This window comes from Anolis carolinensis, chromosome 1, assembly GCF_035594765.1.
Source record: "Anolis carolinensis isolate JA03-04 chromosome 1, rAnoCar3.1.pri, whole genome shotgun sequence".
NCBI classification, from domain to species: Eukaryota; Metazoa; Chordata; class Lepidosauria; order Squamata; family Dactyloidae; genus Anolis; species Anolis carolinensis.
This window is the reverse complement of record NC_085841.1, coordinates 45,278,643-45,298,708: the sequence shown is the minus strand read 5'-3', so window position 1 is coordinate 45,298,708 and position 20,066 is coordinate 45,278,643. Positions and strand designations below refer to the sequence as shown.

The 20,066-nt window shown below is 40.2% G+C and overlaps 1 protein-coding gene across 4 annotated transcripts in view; it reads left to right on the top strand.

Annotated features, from left to right (window-relative positions):
- Positions 1 to 20,066, top strand: part of daam2 (dishevelled associated activator of morphogenesis 2) — a 328,775-nt gene that overhangs the window by 226,497 nt on the left and 82,212 nt on the right. For 3 of the 4 annotated variants that reach the window (XM_062973528.1, XM_062973529.1, XM_062973522.1), the window contains 2 exons: positions 89 to 220; positions 12,471 to 12,641. In XM_062973528.1, coding sequence (XP_062829598.1) covers positions 89 to 220; positions 12,471 to 12,641 — 303 coding nt within the window. The remainder of the gene's footprint in view (positions 1 to 88; positions 221 to 12,470; positions 12,642 to 20,066) is intronic. The other variant, XM_062973532.1, reaches the window with a different exon arrangement.

Sequence of the window (20,066 nt, the reverse complement as noted above, 5' to 3'; positions counted from 1 at the left end):
ATTAAACTTAGCATAGCTATACCAACTGTAATAATCCCACCAGAACATCTGCTGCAAGTACTCTGTTCTTATTTCTCCCCCTTTTTAGGAGCTAGAGTACCAGAAGAGACGTGTGCGGGAAGCAGGTGATAGGTTTGTCCCTGTTATGAGCGACTTCATTACTGTAGCCAGTTTCAGCTTTTCAGAGCTGGAGGACCTTCTGAATGATGCAAGGGATAAGGTAAGCAGAAATATTTTAATAGACATTTTGCAGTGTTGCTATCTCATAATCCTGTAATTCATTACACGAAGTAATGCATAAGTACACAGGGCAGTGGGTCACGTATTCAGAGGATGGCAGGGTATAAATGAACTAAACACAATAGTAGCATTCTTCTTTTTTTTTTTTTTTTTGAACAGGCATATATTCATGTTTTGCATTGGAAAATTAATGTAATCAGCATGCCATTTTTCCTTTTGAGGAGCAATAATAGGGAGGAGGGAGGGAGCTTGTTTTCTGCTGCCCTGGAGACTAGGATGCAGAACAGTGGCTTCAAACTACAGAAAAGGAGATTCCACTTGAACATTAGGAAGAACTTCCTCACTGTGAGAGCTGTTCAGTAGTGAAACCCTCTGCCCCAGAGTGTGGTGGAGGCTCTTTCTTTGGAGGCTTTTAAGCAGAGACTGGATGGTCATCTGTTGGGGGTGCTTTGAATGTGATTTTTCTGCTTCTTGGCAGGGGGTTGGAATTGATGGCCCATAAGGTCTCTTCCAACTCTATGATTCTAAGATTCTATTATGATTCTTCTTAATATAGAGAGAGGTCTTGCTGCAAACTGGGTGACCTGTCTGTTAGAAGAGAAAAACCTTGTGAGAGAAAAGTAAATTGAAATCTTATACAGAACTAACATTTTTCTCTTTGGAATATGCTCCATCAGTTTGACTGCAGACCAGACACTGAGAAGCAAAATGGACATTATAGTACAGATAGTGGAATTCAGGTTGGGACATTCATATGCTTAGTTGTCCCTTCTGTGTCCAAATGTGCCTTTTTTGGATTCTGTGGAGGTCAATATGTCTGCCATTTCCACACAGTACCCAATACTCCTCCCAATCTGAGGCCCTGAAACTACCTCTTATGGGGCATTCAGTGCCTAGATGTGAACAAGCAGGTTTGGAGAAGACTCCAGCAACCCATCCTCCCAAACCAGATGCATAATGATTACAAAACCACTGAGACCCCTGGCAGACCCACAGATCTCAGTGCTGATGGGGATGTAACTAGGCCTTCTCCAATTCTGCCTGTTCCTGCTGCAGTGTAGAATATCTGTATGAGGGAGTTTGGGGGGCTTTTAAGTAAGTTGCAAGGATGGCATATGTGTCAGCATAGTGTTAGGTCTATATCAGATCCTGAGAGGATTTGACTTGAGCTTCTGTGCGTACATTCATATAGCTACCAAAATACAGGAGTAATACAATTGTTCTTTCTGGGGAGGGGATATCAATATAATAAAGAAACTGAAATGGTGATTTCATGTCACACAAAAATAGTAATTAGACATTTAAAGTTGCAGAACAGCATTTCCTAAACTGATAAAGTCTAGACATGTTGGACTCCAGCAGATCTTTAGGGCATTAGGCTGCTGATAGTAGACTTAGGTCTCCTGTGTAAGGCACCTTCTTGAACTGGAAACCTTTGAGAAAATCTGTTTCACACAGTACTGGTTTATTATTATTTGGTGTTCTAGGGTTTAAAGAATGTGGATGGTTCCAAATAGAAGAGATTCACCATTAACAGTTAAAAGAGACCATGTTTCATGTTTGCCAATTCCTCTTTAACAGACTTGGTGTTGTGAGGCAGGGGAGACAGAAACAGTGGTGGGAAAATACAAGACGCTTACAAATGGGACTCATTGTCATCTAGACTTCCAATAAAAATTGGGAATATGGCAGGGGCTGATAATAGTGTTTGAGATGACTGTCATGTGAAAAAATAATGAAGAAGATTAGAGAGGAGCTTGATGGAGGTAATCTTTTGCTTGGGTTCATTTAGCTGGACAAAGGTTATTTTAAAGAAGGTCTTCTGTGATTCTGGAAGATACTACAAGGACCATCCATTCCAACCCCTGTCATTCATATTTCATGTCTTTTTGAGCTGGAATTCTGTTGTTTGGGTGACTTTTGCAATGATTTCATGTCAAGTCCTTGGGGGGGGGGGGGGAGTTTTGACTGAAGATCCAGATAAAAATGCTTTAAACAAATAACAGATAGTGCAGCAATACAAATGTTGCTGTTCCAACCCATTCCAATGACTGTAGTGAGTGGCCTTATCTGTTCCAGGATTCATGTGTTGTAAGCTGGGGCAGATATTGACTTCACAATGTATCCCATGAAGGAAAAGAGACACATCTTTGTTACATATGACTAATGTTAGCATTTATAAAAAGCCTGTAAGCTATGTCCCCAAAGGTAGCACATAAAGAAACGTGCAAAGTTTAACGTTCAGCATATTTGTTCTTGACTGTTAGTTGGCACTGAGCCATCGTTTTCTTGGGTGGGGAATTAAAAATTGTTATTAAGGCATGAGAAGGTTTAAAGGAGAATAAATCACAATGTAAACAGGGTGTAACAATAGCAAACCTGTTCTGATAAAAGAAGGTAATAGCACCACGTATATGTTCTACCTGATCCAAGGTCTTCCTTCATGTCAGTAGCTTGAAAAAGAAATGAGGCCTTTCTGGCATTATAGTTGAGCACTGCTTGAATTGCTAGTTTTCCAAGACACGTTACATGGACCTTGACTTTCCTCTCCAGAATGTTCTTATTATGTATCTTATCTATAACATAGGAAGCGTTTCTCTATCACACTTGTGTTATACAGTTGTCAGGAATCCTATGTTCAGTTATGTTACAGAGGTCTGGAGTTGACACGTGCCTTCAAATCATTATTTACTTACAGTGATCCTAAAATGAACGTGTTGTAGTGTTGTTGGTTTTTGTTGTTGCAAGATTGAGTCCCAGAGGGGTTGCTATTGCCTTCCTCTAAGGCTGAGAGGCTATGAATTGCTCAATATCACCCAGCACTTTCTATTGCTAAGTGGATGTTCAGACCCTGAGTCCAAGTCTACTACTCAAAGCAATATGTGCATTAGCATTTATTTATGACATTGGAGAATCCCACAGTAATGTACTAGCCATGGAATTGTACATGCTACACTGCTTACCCTCTTCTGTATTATATGATAGAGGGTCAGTCCCACACATTTTGCTGCTTGTGTCTCTCCTTCTCTCACACACACAGAAGCCATTTGGACTGACAGTAGACACAAGTACTGGCTGCTACCATCAGACAACCTAGCTTGATATTCCTGGGACAGGTTATGTGGTATGTACAGCTTTGTCCTGAAATAGAGTGCAATTGTTAGTAAATTCAGAGGAAATAGTTGGCAGGCTACCACTGCTGAACTCCAGAATTCTTCTGTCTGAGGCAGTGATATGATTCTGACCAGTGGCTGGACTGGTCTTGATCTGACATGTGCCTCTGGGGTTCCCCACACCTGACCTACTATCAACTTTCATTCAGCTTTTTTCTGCACACCAGGAGAATTTGGAAACATGGTACCACCCTTCTGCCATGGGTTGAAAGAAAAGGCAAAGGCTTTTGAGCTGGGATTAATTTTTGGTCAGCAGGACAGCTTCACTGTCCACCCAATGTTGCTTGTGGATAATTACACTTCTACATGAGCCCCGAGTTGACCTGATAAATACAGCATATTTGGCCAGCTGTTTTACCCACACGGTTCTCTTGTATCATGACACATGCCAGGCCTCATGTCTGGGTTGTGTTGTTAAAAATGTTGCCCCACGGCTCTCGTCTGAACTTAGAAGTTATGACCATCTCTCCTATAGCTAAAACGGTTCGCCTCACAGTATAAAAACCACAAGGTCACTGCAAATGTGAACAGGAATTTTAATTTTGAAATGGGGAGATGAAAATGTTATAAAAATGAAATACATAGTGTATTGCCTGGCTTGACTCAAATTTAATGACTTTTATCTTAAAATAACAAGCCTGTTGTTTTAAGCTGTCAGATTCTGTCTTGGAACCCAGGGTTAATATAGGATTGGAGATTGGTGGTATGTACTGCTTTGCTTTCCAGACCCTTCTATTTCTGTTTGCTTTCTCTTCATTAACAGAATCTTTGTTCTTGGGTTATTTTCCCGCTTCTATTTCTGTCTGGACTCAGTGGCCCCAGTGAATAAAATATATAATGAACAAGCAAAGGGGGAAGTTAAGGGAAGTTTGCCAAAATTTACAATCCCCTGAAAAGGCCTGAAGATTTTTTTGGTTACCTGTTGACTGAGCTCATTTTCTAGGAAAAGGGTGAAGGAGGGGGATCCATCCCTAAGAGGCAAACCTCTACAGGCAGGTTTAAATTGCCTTGGTCCCTAGGACTTGGTGCCATGGACTGAAGCCTCATTTTGTTTGTTTTTTAGTAGGTCACAGATAGAGATGTAGATTGGTTTCTCCTTGTAATCACACTGTGGACCTACATCACTGCAGTAACATAAATGCTCATCCTTTCATGCGTCATAGTCCTAATACTGAATCTGGCCTTCTTAGGATCTCCATTGAGCTCTCGGCAATTATTCAGCTATCTTTCTTTTCCCCATGGCACCATGATTTCTTTATGTTTGTGTTGAGTTTTCTGCTAATTTTAAAAGGCTGAAACGCTTCTCCTGAGACTAAGGTCCCATCTACACGGCCATATATAATGCATTTTGAACTGCATTATATGGTCAATGTAGACCAGGCATGAGCAAACTTTTTTGCCTTGGGTCCGCATTGCAGGTCCAGCTGGGAGGGCTGGGCCGGGAGGGACGGGCCAGGAGGAAAAAGAGCCTGACACACACTGGGAGAGGTGGGGTGAGCCTGGGAGAAGCCAGGGCCAGGAGGAGGCAGAAGGTTGTCCTCCTAGCATAAGGATGAGGCTATTCGTCCCATCCTTATGCCAGGAGGAAGGCGGGACATGCGGTGACTGCTCTGATCCTCCCCCTCCCCAATTTCCCCCTCCCCCGATCCTCAGGCTGTCCTCTTGGTAGTATGCTGGGAGGAGGGCAAAACAGGTGGTGACTGAGAGTGCTTTGGAGGGCACAGCCACCACGTGCCTTCCTCAAGTCATCCTCCCAGCATAAGAATGGGGTCGTTTGCACCATCCTTATGTCAAGAGGAGGAGGAGGAGGAGGGCAAGACACACGGGGGCTGAGAGTGCGCCAGATCATGCCTTCCTCCCTTGTCTTTTTGGCATAAGGACACGGCAAGTCACCGTGTCCTTATGCCAAGAAGACAGGGAAAATGAGGAGGGCCTAAGGTAAGTACCAGAGGTCCACATCTGGCCCCCAGGCCTTAGTTTGCCCATGCCTGATGTAGAATAATAGATTTTAGATTGAACTGCATTGAACTGGGCTATATGAGTCTACACTGCCATATAATTCAGCTCAAACTGCATTATAATGCCTGTGTAGATAGGGCTTTAGTTGCTGGAAGTAATCGTTGGTAGCTAAAACATGCTGTTATCTTTGACCCTGCCTGCCTGCCTGCCTCAGCACACATGAAAGCATCTTCCAAGAACATCTCAGAAATTGAAGCTGGGCATTTGGCTAAAAGAGATTATTCATCCTTATTTAACTTTTCCTCCTAGATTAGAGTGTAGGTCCTGCCTTTTTATTATATGACAAATAATTTGCCTCTGTATTTGAGTTCTGGATAATTTATATATACTTCTGAAACCCTGAGTGTTGTTTACATTGCACAACATTGAATTTAATCCAAAAACGAGAGTATTGCACCTATTTGTGCTAGTACAGCATGAGGCAACATCTTCCATCACTCCTTGCCATTGCGTAATTCTTTCTTACTGGAGTTGTATAGATGAAGGATTGAAGGGTTATTTTCATTCAGAGTAGGATTAATTACACAGGAAAAGGAAGTGGATGTCCTTGTTTCTGATGGGTTAATTGAATAATGTTTTCACAGCAAAGCCAATCATCTCTGAAAGTGGTTGCCTTCATGCTTGTCAATATAATGCTCTCAAAAGAGATGTTTAATTCTAATTGCTATAACATATCCCATCAATCTTTCATTTCCTCATGATTTCTAATAACATGTACAGTACACACCTACTATTTTGAAAAAGTTTTTTTTCAGCTTTTACTAGAGGAGGTCAAAGCTTTTACTCCTCATCAAGCCCACGAGTTCCTTTTTGGAGCAAGGGATCGGAAATTTTGCCCTTAAGAGAATTGAAGCTATTTCTCATGCTCACTCTGTCTTTTGTTCCCTCCCTCCTCCTTCCCACTCCTTTATAAAACTGGATAATGATGATTTTTCTTAGAAAACCAGATGTGTTTCCCTGGATTGTTAGTGGGCTCTCTGTGTTCCTTGTAAGTACTGTCTCTACCACAGAAACATCTTGGAATTAACCAAGGATTCAAGCCAGAATAGATCAAAATTTTACAATAGCATTCCTCTTGATTTTAGCAATAAACCACCCACCAATTTAGCTTCATCAAACTGGAAAGCAGGTCTTGTTTTTTAAAGTTTGACCATTGTACCAAAAACAATGGCAACCATTACAATTAGATATGGTTCAATGTATGAATGTGTGTGCAGAAGCCTTCAAATCAATTTATAGTGACTCCACTCATTTCACATGGCTCTCTTAGGCAAGAAATTATCCAGAGGCAGTTTGCCATTGCCTACTTTTGAAATATAGCATAATGCAGTATTCCTTAAGAATTCCTCATCCAAGCATTAACTAGGCCTGACTCTACTTAGTTTCCACAGTTAGACAGTACCTAGTGCCTTCAGGCTTTTTAGACCTTTACCAGGAGAAAGGCATTGTTCTCTGGAACATTTTGTTTAAAATGAGAACGGGCAGGAATCTGATAGAAAGACTGCTTGCAAGCAACCTTAATGAGAGATGGTATCTTAACACCTTAAGTCATTTCCTCAAAGAAATGGTCAATAGCCTTGAATTTGTTGCACATTGAGCCTCATTTTGCAGAAAAAAATCCCTGAAATATATATTATTGTGAAAATATATTATTATGCAGGAAAACATTAGAGAGAGTTGCACAAAATTATGTTTTGTAAAAACAGGGGTTTTTTAGTAATCATTTTTAAAGGTCCTGCAAAATCAGAATATTATCAAAAGATTCATAAAAACTGATATAGTATTGACCAAAAGAGATAATTTTAAAATATATATATTCTTCATTCTTGCATATGAGAATGAAATAAAGAAAGACTGGCATGTCTATTAGGAAAACATTAAAATTCGCACTCACCAAATGTCCAGACCCAATGTGTTAAACAGCTTATTGGATAATAGCCATCTTCAGGAATATTTGAGCACATCAGAACTAAAATCATGAGGAGGTATAAAAGCACATATTCCCATATACTGAGGTTCTGCTTCAGACTTCTGTATGTTCACTGCAAAGGTCTATAGAGGGTTTCTAAGTGTGTTCATTTGAACACTAAAGGCTATATACATTTGGGATCCCCTCATATGTTCATACTCCCTGAATTCTAACCCTTGTGCATTTATAGAATTTATGGGACTGACTAATTGAATCTCTCCTAGTCAGTAGTGGGGAATCTTGGAAGTCCAAGCCATATTTCTGATTTCAACTCCCAGAAGCCTAAAGCAGCATGGTCAACAAGAAAGGGGTTCAAAACATCTGAAGGGCCAAACTGAAACATTATGTACATTATCAAATAGCTGGGAATAGAACATAGGTGGTACAGGTCTATGTGGAATTTGTACATCTGGTATTGGTTTTTGATAGTTCATTTTGCCACCAAGTTACAGTTGTGAATAAGTCGCATTTAACATGCAGCTGTTTGATCCACTCTTGTCATTCCAGCTTAACAGTGAACAGTATAATAAATGTACACTGACCTGCACACAGCTGTGTATGCCCAGAAGCAAGTATACAACCCTCACCAACTTTTGATCATATTCAAGAGGTGGCCCTGCACATTTATGCTGCAGATCTTCAATCCTTTCCTATTTCTTCTGGGTGGCTACTTCTATAAACTGTTGATTCCATCTTTCACTTATACCCTGCAATACCAGATAACTGTATCTGCACAGCTCACCTGTTGTGAAATATCCTTGGGTCCAGCCACCTTCTTCCACCCTATAGTCTATGACAGAGATACAGTCAGTTTGCTTGGACAGGATGACGTGTCATTTTGAAGTAGCAAAGGGAAAAAATAACAGCTGAGCACGCTGGGACTATTTCTGTCTTGACTTTTTTCTTCCAGTTAGATTCCCCATCCTCCTGCCCACTTGCCATCTCTAATGGAGTCTCTGCAGCCACTTAATTTTATTGGCAGGAGTAGTAGTGATCGTGTGCTGCTGTTCCACTTTCCATATCCTTGTTGAAACAACTTTTACAAAATAAACAATTGTCTAAGCTATTTGCTTTGGCTGAAGGGGGAATTTGTGGAAAGTTTGGTAGTAGGAGGAGTGTTGGCACTAAACTGTGCAGGGCTATTATGTCATAAGATGAAAGAGTGATTACTTGGGGAAAATTATTTATTTTAACAAAAATAGATTTACCACTCCTGTATTACAAAGCTGAAAGAGGAATGTATTCCATATTGCTGTGCTGCTCTTTTAGTCCGTGGGAAGGGGTGTGATAGCCAAATCAGGCAAAAAAAAATCTACATAGTAAGAAAAGGCCCTTTGTTGGAGCAAAACAAGCAGTCAAGGAGGAAGACATGGTTACAGCAAGTAGAGATTTCAGAAAAGAACCAAAATGTCCACGAGTGCAGAGGAACTGTATTAGTTGGCTGGAGCCAATGAATATGGAAAAGAGGTCTTTAGATTTAAGGAAGTGCCAGATGGATTGTCACCAAACCTAGAGCTGCCAGTATAAATCCTAATAACATAGATTTACTTGAAGATGTGCTGGAACCAACAACGTATGTGAACCAGTGGTCCATTTGACGTGTCCCCATTGCCGATAGCAGTCCCGTGTGCTGTGCGTGTACCTTCTCCCTCCTTTTCTGGAGCAACAGCCCTGTGGGGATATATACGAGAATTCCCGTCAGACTCTGTTCCCTCGAGGAGGCCCAGTCGAATGTATGAGGCATTTTTAAATGATGTCCACTGGTACCTCACCTACAGCAGGCATGGAATTAGTACAGATGAAGTCTGTTCTGCGGTACAAGGATTAAAACCCGAATAATATTGGGCTCTACCCAGTTATTGAGACAAAGTCTAACTTTCCCTCCATAATTTTCCCAACATTATCCAGCTTTCAAGAATAGTAATGCCTAGTCATGATGGTTTTTAGTAGAGGTGTCATGTCCCTACATTATCTTTGCTCATGGCTTCTGTTGTATGATACTCTGTTGTTTGGTCATATGAGAGGGTGAAAGCTGCAGGCATTATCACTCTTAACATAACCTTCCTCTGTATGTCAGGACTGGACAAATGAGAAAAGAAGACAAGGAGCTCAATGAAGCTGTTGGAAACAGTTACTATTTTCCCCTTGGGCTGTTATGGCTCACAAACTCAAATAAAATTAGTGTCATGTCTTGTTAAGTCTAGAACTTTGAGTAAAGAAGATGTCAGAAGCTGGAAGCATAAATACAGGCTTCATTTGTGAGGCACACACATGTACAAGGTTAATGGCCAGCTGGTGGCAAAATATGCCGGAATAGTTTTTCTCACTTAACAATGAGGTCCATTGAGGTGGTGATGGTAGTGGTGTGTCACATGATGTTTGATCATTTTCATGACCTAAGCTGTTACTAGTACAAAACTCTGTTGTAATTTACCACATGATGCTTGTGTGCTTTACATATTGGAACCAAAATCCAGAATTTGAATTGTTATAAAGGAGAAAGTCTTAAGAAAGGGGAAATAATTAACATGATTATCAAAAGATACTAAGTTTTAAAAAGAAAGTTCTAAGTGAAGAAATACATTGGAATGCAGTAATGGACCCTCTAATCAAGATGAACTTTGACTGTAATTTTACTGGAGTTCCATGCTGACTTGGTTATTCGCTGAGTTAAAATCCAAGAAAATGGTTTCTCCAAGATCTGCAGTTGTCATCATGTGTGTAGCTCTATGGTCAGCCTTTTTTATTGAAGGAAGTTGCTGATCTCACCTTGAGGAGACAGTGGGAAAGCTGAAACTGAGAGGGAAATTGTTGAACTGAGAACAAGAATATGTAAAGAGAGGGGTCATGTCAAGATCCAGCCAAAGATAGTAATGGAGTCTAATCTACAACATTATTATCTTCATGAATTAACTGTTCTGTAACTCTAATATCTCTAATATAGTTCCTCATGGACTGTTTCTTACTTGGCTACCAGTATTTGAACCTTCATTATAAGGAACAGGGTTTTAAGATCTGAGGCATCATTCCTGTCCAAAGGCCTTGTTTAGTCATGGTGTTATTATGATTGAATTTAAAGGAAACCTATCTTGCCCAAGAAATAAGCAGCAGGTCATGGTTACTTTGGGAGTTTCACTGTTGAGGGATATAGTTATTTGTGTCTTGCATTTATACAATTGCTTTTTGCTGTTTTACTCCTGCAGCTTTATGGTTTTAGCTTATTTTGTAGCTGCATTGAGTGCCTTTGAGTGCAAGGCATCAAATGCCATAAAATGAACAAAAATAGATTTCCATTCTTATTCAACCCAAGTTTCATTCCTTATATGCATCAAAGCTGACTGAAGAATTCTGTTGTTGATTTATGTCCTATTACAGCATTTTTAGGGTTTGATGAGAAAAAGAAATAACTGCTATGCTTTCATGACCTCTAAACTAGGTCTGTATCTGAGTGATGTCTGCAAGTTGACTTTTTTTTTAACCTGCATTTTCTCTTTCTTAAATTATATCAATTTCAAACATTTCATTTCTCTCATCATCGCGGGAGTACTTCCTTTGCCAAATAACCCATCAGACACATGACCTGTTCTTAACTTAGGAATCATTATCATTTTTGCAAACAGCTGGGGAGGGGGAGAATAAAACTGCTCAGACCTCATGAGTTGCTAACATGAGAGTCACGTTTCTGATCATTGTTAAAGTCTACTGAATTTCATCACATAATAGTCACACACCCTCTTTAATAAAAAAACCCAGGGGAGCAACTATTATTTTGGTTTTTTAAAATAAAATGCCTCACCTCCAAAAAGGGAAGAGGAGGGATGATCCAGCCTCAAACAAACAGCTTTGTTTCTGTTTGTTTTGAACTGTAGATCCATTTGAGGCTGATCTTCCCTTTCTTTCTTCTTTCTACAAAGTCAAGGTAGTTTAAAAAAACCCTATAAAATAAAGGTCTCTGGAGCTGTACTCTTCTCTCCTCCCTTCCCTCTCTGAGGCAAGACAGTTTATAAAACCTGGAATGGAGTTCTTTGGAGGAAGGAGGGAAAATATGAGTTGCAGAGACCTCCACTTCAGATTTATTAAACTGCCTTGCCTTGGAGGAAGAAGGAAGGAGAGAAGAGTGGACCTCCATTTTGTAGTTTTTTTTTAAAAAAAACTGCCTTGCTTTTTGAGAAGGAAGGCAGGAAAGAAGAATCAGCCTCAAATGAGGTGTGAAGAAAACAAAAATACAATTTTGGCACCCCAATAATGGATGTGTGACTATTATGCGGTAGTGACTATTATGTGATGAAATACAGAATACAGTATCTCAAATTCCTTTTGAAGTGGCTATTTCTTTTATCTCTGGAAATACATGGAAATGATGTAGCCACCGATTTTAGTTTGTTTATTTATTGTGGTTATAAGCTAGCCACTGGAACACAATTTCCTCTGTGCCACTGTAGTCACCATTTCTTCACTGCACCCAGGATGACCTCATCAGTAAAGATTTCAGCCTTGGCCTCTTGGTTCTATGGGTTCAACTAAAGCTCTCTAAACTCAGGAAATAATTCCAAGAAACAGAACTGAAATGACATATACACTTCCTTAATCTGAAGGATATTGACCTAGAGTTGCACTGACAGTAAAAAGGCAGCTGTAAAGCCAGTCTGGTGTAGTTGTTTGAGCATTGGTCTATAACTTTGGAGACTCTGAATCCCTGCTTGAACATGGAAACTGACTGAGTGACTTTGGGAAAGTCAGACTTTCTCAGCTTCAGAGGGAGGTAATAGCAAAGCTCCTCTGAATAAATATTGCCAAGTAAACACCATAATGGGGTTGCCTCAGGGAATAAATTATTTGAAGACACACAATTACAACAGCAAGAAAAACTTAGGCTTACTTCAGCGCTGCATTTTCTCAATGTTTAATGTGTTGATGGTAATGTAATGCAAGAAACAATATAAATTATATTTGTGGGGGAAATTATCAAAATAATTATGCTCTTTCTATATTATCTGCCTCGTCTTCGTGCTACAAATGTCATTCATACATACCTTCATTCATTCTTACGTACCTACTTCCCCTACCAGTATACAAAGGCACTGAAGCATTTTGGAGAGAATGAGGGTCGGATGCAGCCAGATGAATTTTTTGGCATCTTTGACACCTTCCTTCAGTCATTCACAGAAGCCAAGCAAGATCTGGAGAATATGAGGAAGAAGAAAGAAGAAGAGGAGCGCAGGGCACGTATGGAAGCTATGGTGAGTATTCAACCCTTGTTCTTCCCTTCAGGTGGTCATGTTCTTTAAATACCCAGTTTATTCCAGATGAATGTGAACATCTCATACACCTTTCATTGCTGCATTATTTTAAGTGTCAATGCCTATTCATCTAAATATACTGGCTGTTTCCAAGAAATATGGAAGAGAGCAAAAGTGAGGAAAATCCTATGAAGGAGCTGGCCTCCTTATAATAAGAAGTTAGAGGAGTAATCAGGATGAAAAAAAATCAAATTAATTAGTTGTTTCCAATCTGAAAACTGCTACTAATTTAAATAATGAGTTATTTGAACATTTCTTTTTTAAAAGATTAAAAGATTTCATTATAGGATAACAGAGGTGGGTATGCTAATAGGTAATATCAGGGAGGAATGGAGAGGGTAGGGGAGGTGTTTTCAAAGAGGAAGGAAAGGGGGTGTGGAGAATGGGATGGGGTGTCTAGGTGGGGGGAGGGGAAGTGAGGGAACAAGCAAATGGGGAGAAGGAAGGTCAAAAAAGGGGGAAAATAAAAAAGAGAAAATAAAATAATAATAAAAAGATGATATGCTTCCATTCTTCCTTGTGATGGTTTTATATTTAAAAGAAGTTCAGAGTAAAAAAAAAAGTTCTGTAAAGTCCTTCCTTCTGACTATACTCGGTGGTGTTTCAGTCTTTTCTTCTGGTTCATCTATATTAACATCTTTATTTTGTTCTCCTTCAACTATTCTCTGAATGGGGTCTAGTCTGTCATTTTAATCTTAGTACTTTGCGATTTGGAGACTAAAGAGGTCAATTTGTCCATTTTCATAATATCTATAATTTTCTCTATCTAATCTTCTTTTGATGATATAGCTCTTTGTCTCAATACTCTTGCAAACACCATTCTTGCCGCTGTTGCTATATAAGTAAATATTTACTTACTTGAACATTTCTTAGGCCAAATCTTCACCTTTGCACTAGAAGTGAAACCTGCCACAAAAAGGCTTATATATCAGTACTGGAGAGTTGTGTATATGATTGTATAGTTCCAGGTTAGATTTTTTTGTGTTTAGCATTAACTCTTCTTATTTTGGGGAATTGTAGTCTAAAATATCTGGTGGGTACAAGTTTGAAGGAAGCACTTCTAGTGGTTATTTTGCATATAAGAGCCCATTTTGTATATTGTTGATGCATAGCTAAAAATCTTCAAGTTATTTCCCCATATAAATTACATATATATTGTTATCTGTATTATTTCTATGATTTATTTCATTTGCATCTTAACTTTCATCCAAGGTCTTCAGTAGATGTCACTTTCTTTGCAATCCTCATTTTATTTACAACAAACATGAGGTAGGATTAGAATGACAACCATTGGTTTCAGGGGCATTTTGCATGTTGGAAATATTAGATGATAGTCTAAAAAACCAAAGATTAAAAGCAGATAATTCATAAGAACGATGTGTATAAGCAACTGACTTGAACTGAAGAACTGACTTGAATGCTTTCCACTTTTTAACAATGGACATCTTCCAACTTCACATTTTCATAATTAAAAGGGCACTGTAAAGAAGTATGATGACAGGGATGGAATCTTTTTGGATCCCACCACTGCCACCAAATTGCGAAGGATTCAACTTCTACCTCTATGTATCCCACTTTTCAATGTTGTCGCTGCCACCACCTTTGAAAGATGCTTTGCTCAAATAATAAGCAACAATTGAAGGAACAGTAACTTGTTTATTTATAGCACAAAGCTTGATGGTCGCAAGAATGTTATATCTTGAGTTGAACGATGTTACTTCTGCACAGTAAGTGTTGCAAGATTTCTCAATAGTTTCTCTGAGCTTAGTATGGTATCAGCTTTATATGACTTGTTTCTTTCAGTTAGGAATACTGTCCTTCTTGAACTTAGTTGATCTGTACCCGATCAAACTTGGACTGGGGAGTTTAACTGGTTAACCCTAGTCCCCCTTGACTTAGGGATGTAGCCTCAGCTCTTTAGTTATCCCTACGAAAGGCTCAGCAACTTTAATTTTAGCCCTTCTCCGCTAAAACTCTCTAGCTGCTCAACTTCCTCCCACAATCCCTTCTCTCGATCTCACTCCTTTCCCACTGAACAGAACCAACTGCTCTGGCCAACCGTCAAACTCCAACTGCCCAATTCCAACTGCTAAATTTGAATTCTAAGGCTTCCACCAGCAAGGTGAAGCCACGCCCCTTTTCCTGGCCATGCCTTAGAGGCTCCCAACTTCTGTATAAGAATAGCTGAAATATATAACCTTAAACAGTCAACCTAAACATAGCAATCATGAATAAAACACAATGATCATGACATCTTTACATACCTTCCAACCCGGAAAGATTATTTTTGCTTTTTCTAAACCCAGAATAAGCAAAAATAATAGAGAGTAACACAAAATACATATCTATACATAAACATAACATCATACCTTAAACTCTAAATACAAACCTGTGAGTCTTCCGATCAAGGTGCTCTGGATAGAGCATCAGCTACTACATTACATTTGCCCTTTATATGTTTAATATCAAATGTAAAGTCCTGTAATGATAAACTCCATCTCAATAATTTGTTATTGGTCCCTCTTACATTATCCAACCATCTTAGGGGTGCGTGATCAGTTTGTAACGTAAACTTCCTTCCCCACAAGTATGGTTTCAGTTTCTTTATGGACCAGATTATCGAGTAACATTCCTTCTCGATTGTGGACATGCTAAGCTCATTAGAATGCCACTTCTTACTGAGGAATAGTATGGGCCTATCCTCCCCATCTTCATCAATTTGACTTAGGACTGCTCCTAGTCACAAGTTAAAATAAATGGGCCATCAAAATTTGGGGCTTTTCCAATCCTTTCTAGTAAATCATCCAAACGGGGCATCGGATACATGTCGTTTTGGGTGATTTTATTTAACCGCCGGTAATCTATGCAAAACCTTACGGTTTTGTCTGGCTTCTTTACTAACACTATGGGCGAAGCCCAAGGGCTGTTAGATGGCACGATTATATCCAAATCTAACATCTCCCTGACCTCTTTCTCTATGCACTCGCTTATCTTACCCGTTACCCTATAGGGAGGGGATGCTATCGGTGCGGCGTCACCGGTGCATATTTTATGTTGCACTCCCTGCACTCTCCCGGGTAAATCCGAAAACATGACTTTATACTTAGCCAAGATTCCTTTAACCTCTCTTTGTCGTGATGGAGATAAGTCTGAATTTATGGATACTTTATCCAAGTTTCTATGTATCTCCCTATCACCTTCCCAAAATGAAAAAGGACCTGTATCTTCCTCTGATACTATACAGTAAACATTTGCCGACCTATTTACATACGGCTTAATCATGTTTACATGCACCCGTTTCTCAATCCCCAATCGTTCATCTAGGATGTCACAGTTCACATGGTTCTGCTTCCTGACGATCCTCCACGGTCCAGTCCAATCCATCTGTAGTTTGTCATTCTTGTTTGGTGTTAAAAACAGGACCTCATCTCTGACATTGAAGTCTCGGGGTCTCGACGTTGCGTCGTACCGGGTCTTTTGTTGCTCCTGGGCCGTCATAAGATGTTCCTGGGCGATGTCCCTGGCCATCTTTAATGTTGACTGAAGATCTTTGATGTAGTTGTCGACAGGAACAGGATCTGGCGTAGGGCTTGCTTCCCAGTGCTCTCTGATCAAATCAAGGGGTCCACGAGCCTTCCTTCCGAATAACAATTCAAAAGGCGAGTAACCAGTGCTGTCCTGTGGGACTGATCGATATGCGAATAACAGCTGCTGCAACTTGGTGTCCCAGTCGTGGGGTCTCTTCTGGCTATAGGCCTTGATCATTTTCACTAGTGTTTTGTTCAAGTTTTCTACTAGGCCATTCGTTTGCGGATGATAAGGTGTGGACGTTAGGTGTTTAATTCCACACAACTCTAATAACTTCTTCATTAGCCGCGAGGTGAACTGAGTCCCCAGGTCTGACACAAGCTCTCTGGGAAATCCAGTCCTTCCCCAAATTCATAACAGCGCATTGGCTATGGTGGAAGTTTCAATATTGGTCAAATCCACTGCATCTGGATACCTGGTTGCATAGTCTATTACCGTGAGGATATATTTGTATCCTCTCCGACTGGGCTTATACAAAGGACCAACTAGATCAATCCCTACTCGGAAAAAGGGTTCCCCAACAACCGGCATGGGAACTAAAGGTGCTTTGGTCTTATCTCTCCCCGTGCTAAACCTTTGGCAAGTATCGCACGACCGGCAAAACTCCTTGATATGTTGATACATGCCAGGCCAGAAAAAGTTCTTTCTGATTCTTTGGGCGGTTTTTCTAACCCCCAAATGCCCTCCTTGTGGATTGTCATGGGCCACATCTAACAGTTGTTTCCTGTAGTTTACAGGTACCACTATTTGGGTACGTGTTTCTGGTTTATTCAAAGTCTTATGGCTTGTACTTTTCCTGTACAAAACTCCCTCCTTAAGTACGAACTTAGGAGTTTTATTTTCTTCTGTTCCTGTGGCGCTCTGAGCTTGCAAGAACAGAGGTTGTAATGTTTCATCTGCTAGCTGCTCTCGCAGTATCTCTTGTTTTCCCTCTATTCCGCTGACCAACTCAGTGATGTTCGAACTAGACTCAGGAAGTTGCTCTGAGCCAGCTTGGATGGTCAAACACTTGGCTTTTGGAGTGTGGACCTCCATGTTGCTTTCATGTTTATCAGCTTCTTTCTGCCAATTCCTAACTTTTCCATTTAAATCATTCCCAATCAAACATTTGTATGGGATATCCGCGCAGACCGCGAAGTCCCATAATCCTTCCCAGCCTTTGTACTTGATGGGTAAGGATACTACAGGGGTTGGTATCGACGGACCTATCCCCTTTAAATTTATCTCTGAAGAGGGATGTTGGTATCTCTGTGGGACCGCTTCAGGACGTATAATACAGACATCCGACCCAGTGTCTCTCCATCCCTGCGTGTGTATCTCATCTATGACAATAGATTCTAAATAGTCTTCAGAGATTTCTCTTGAAAGGATAAATAAACATTGTTTTTATTTTGGCCTCTCATCAGGGCTTCTAGACTTAACTTCAGGTTCCACTTCTTGTTCTATTGGAGCTCTATTTACAAAGAAAGTAGACCTGTCTTTCCTGATTAAGTTACATTGATATCTAAGATGCCCTGGCCTTCCACAATGGTAACATTTTATCTTTTCCTCAGGCTTGGCTTGGCCTGCAACTGCCTCATGCTTCCTATAGGCGGTGTTTTCTCCTGAACCTCCCCTTTGCATCTGTGTGCGTGAGTGAGGGTAAAACGTCGGCTTTAGAGTTTTTTTCTCTTTTGGTTCTTCCTCCTTCCTAAAGCCTTCTTTCAAGGTAATTAGCTGGTCAATCATAACTGCAGCTTCGTTGGCTGTCTTTGGGTTTCGGTCTTGAATTAGCCATCTGTATTCTGAGGGAACTAGGTGAAAGAGCTGTTCCAGCTTCAATAGTTCCTTAAGTTGCAGAAAGGAATCTACTTCAGAAGTCCTCACCCAGCTGTCAAAGTATTGAGCTTGCTTTGAAGCAACTTGCGCAAAACTTTGGTGTCTGTCCCTCTTTAAAGTTCTGAACTTTAATCTGTAAAATTCAGGCGTCAACTGAAACTTTTGTTGTACCTGCAGTTTAAACATCTTATAATCTCTGTGAGTGTCTTCAGCCATATCACTATATATTTCCAGAAGCTTTCCACTAATTTGTGTCCTCAGATATAACATCCATTTGTCTTCACTCACTTCAAAATCTTTACAGCACCTTTCAAAGGATATAAGGAACTTTTCTATATCATCTTCCTTGTTATATCTGGGAAACCTTTTTAAAATTACATCAGGTGCTTCAGCTCTCAAATCCCCTTCTTGGGTATCAGCTTGAGGTTGAGAGTGTGTCAATCTTTGCTTCTCCAAATCTATTTCCATTCTCTTCAACTCTAATTCTGCCTGTCTGGCTCTCTCCTTCTCTCTTTCCTCCATCTTTTTCATTTCCAATTCAGCCTGCCTGGCTCTCTCTCTCTCCTCAATCTCTAATTTCTTCATCTCTAATTGATACTTGAGAGACATTTCAGACAAGGTTACTTGTTCTGAATCTGAGGAGGAAAGCTCTTCCGCCTCCTCTGCCAACTTTTTCTGTTTCCTGGTGGCCATATCCAGACAGGTTTTACTTCAGTCCTTTTACCTAAAGCTGATCTCCGGCACCAAACTAACCTTTGCCAAACGAATTTCAGGCACTGAATCAGTTTTTGTTACACGGATCCTAGGCACTAAATCAGTCTTTGTTACACGGATCCCAGGCACTAAATCAGTCTTTCTTACACGGATCCTAGGCACTGAATCAGTCTTTGTTACACGGATCCCACCGCTGCCACCAAATGTAAAGAAGTATGATGACAGGGATGGAATCTTTTTGGATCCCACCGCTGCCACCAAATTGCGAAGGATTCAACTTCTACCTCTATGTATCCCACTTTTCAATGTTGTCGCTGCCACCACCTTTGAAAGATGCTTTGCTCAAATAATAAGCAACAATTGAAGGAACAGTAACTTGTTTATTTATAGCACAAAGCTTGATGGTTGCAAGAATGTTATATCTTGAGTTGAACGATGTTACTTCTGCACAGTAAGTGTTGCAAGATTTCTCAATAGTTTCTCTGAGCTTAGTATGGTATCAGCTTTATATGACTTGTTTCTTTCAGTTAGGAATACTGTCCTTCTTGAACTTAGTTGATCTGTACCCGATCAAACTTGGACTGGGGAGTTTAACTGGTTAACCCTAGTCCTCCTTGACTTAGGGATATAGCCTCAGCTCTTTAGTTATCCCTACTAAAGGCTCAGCAACTTTAATTTTAGCCCTTCTCCGCTAAAACTCTCTAGCTGCTCAACTTCCTCCCACAATCCCTTCTCTCGATCTCACTCCTTTCCCACTGAACAGAACCAACTGCTCTGGTCAACCGTCAAACTCCAACTGCCCAATTCCAACTGCTAAATTTGAATTCTAAGGCTTCCACCAGCAAGGTGAAGCCACACCCCTTTTCCTGGCCATGCCTTAGAGGCTCCCAACTTCTGTATAAGAATAGCTGAAATATATAACCTTAAACAGTCAACCTAAACATAGCAATCATGAATAAAACACAATGATCATGACATCTTTACAGCACCAACTTGAACAATTTTGTTGCTTTTTAGAGTACCAACTTAAATATATGATTCTGCTTTCTTTTTACATAGAAAAGCATTGCAGATATCCATCTTGACAGCTGAAGTAGGCAACTTACTGTTATCTTCAAGGAGGTTAATGATACCTGCCATTAATCCAAAGACAGATTTTTCAAACTGCTATCTTTAGAAATATGGCCACAGTCAGCTATCATATGGCTATGTGAAGCTGTTTCTTTTAGTCCTATGACCCAGCTT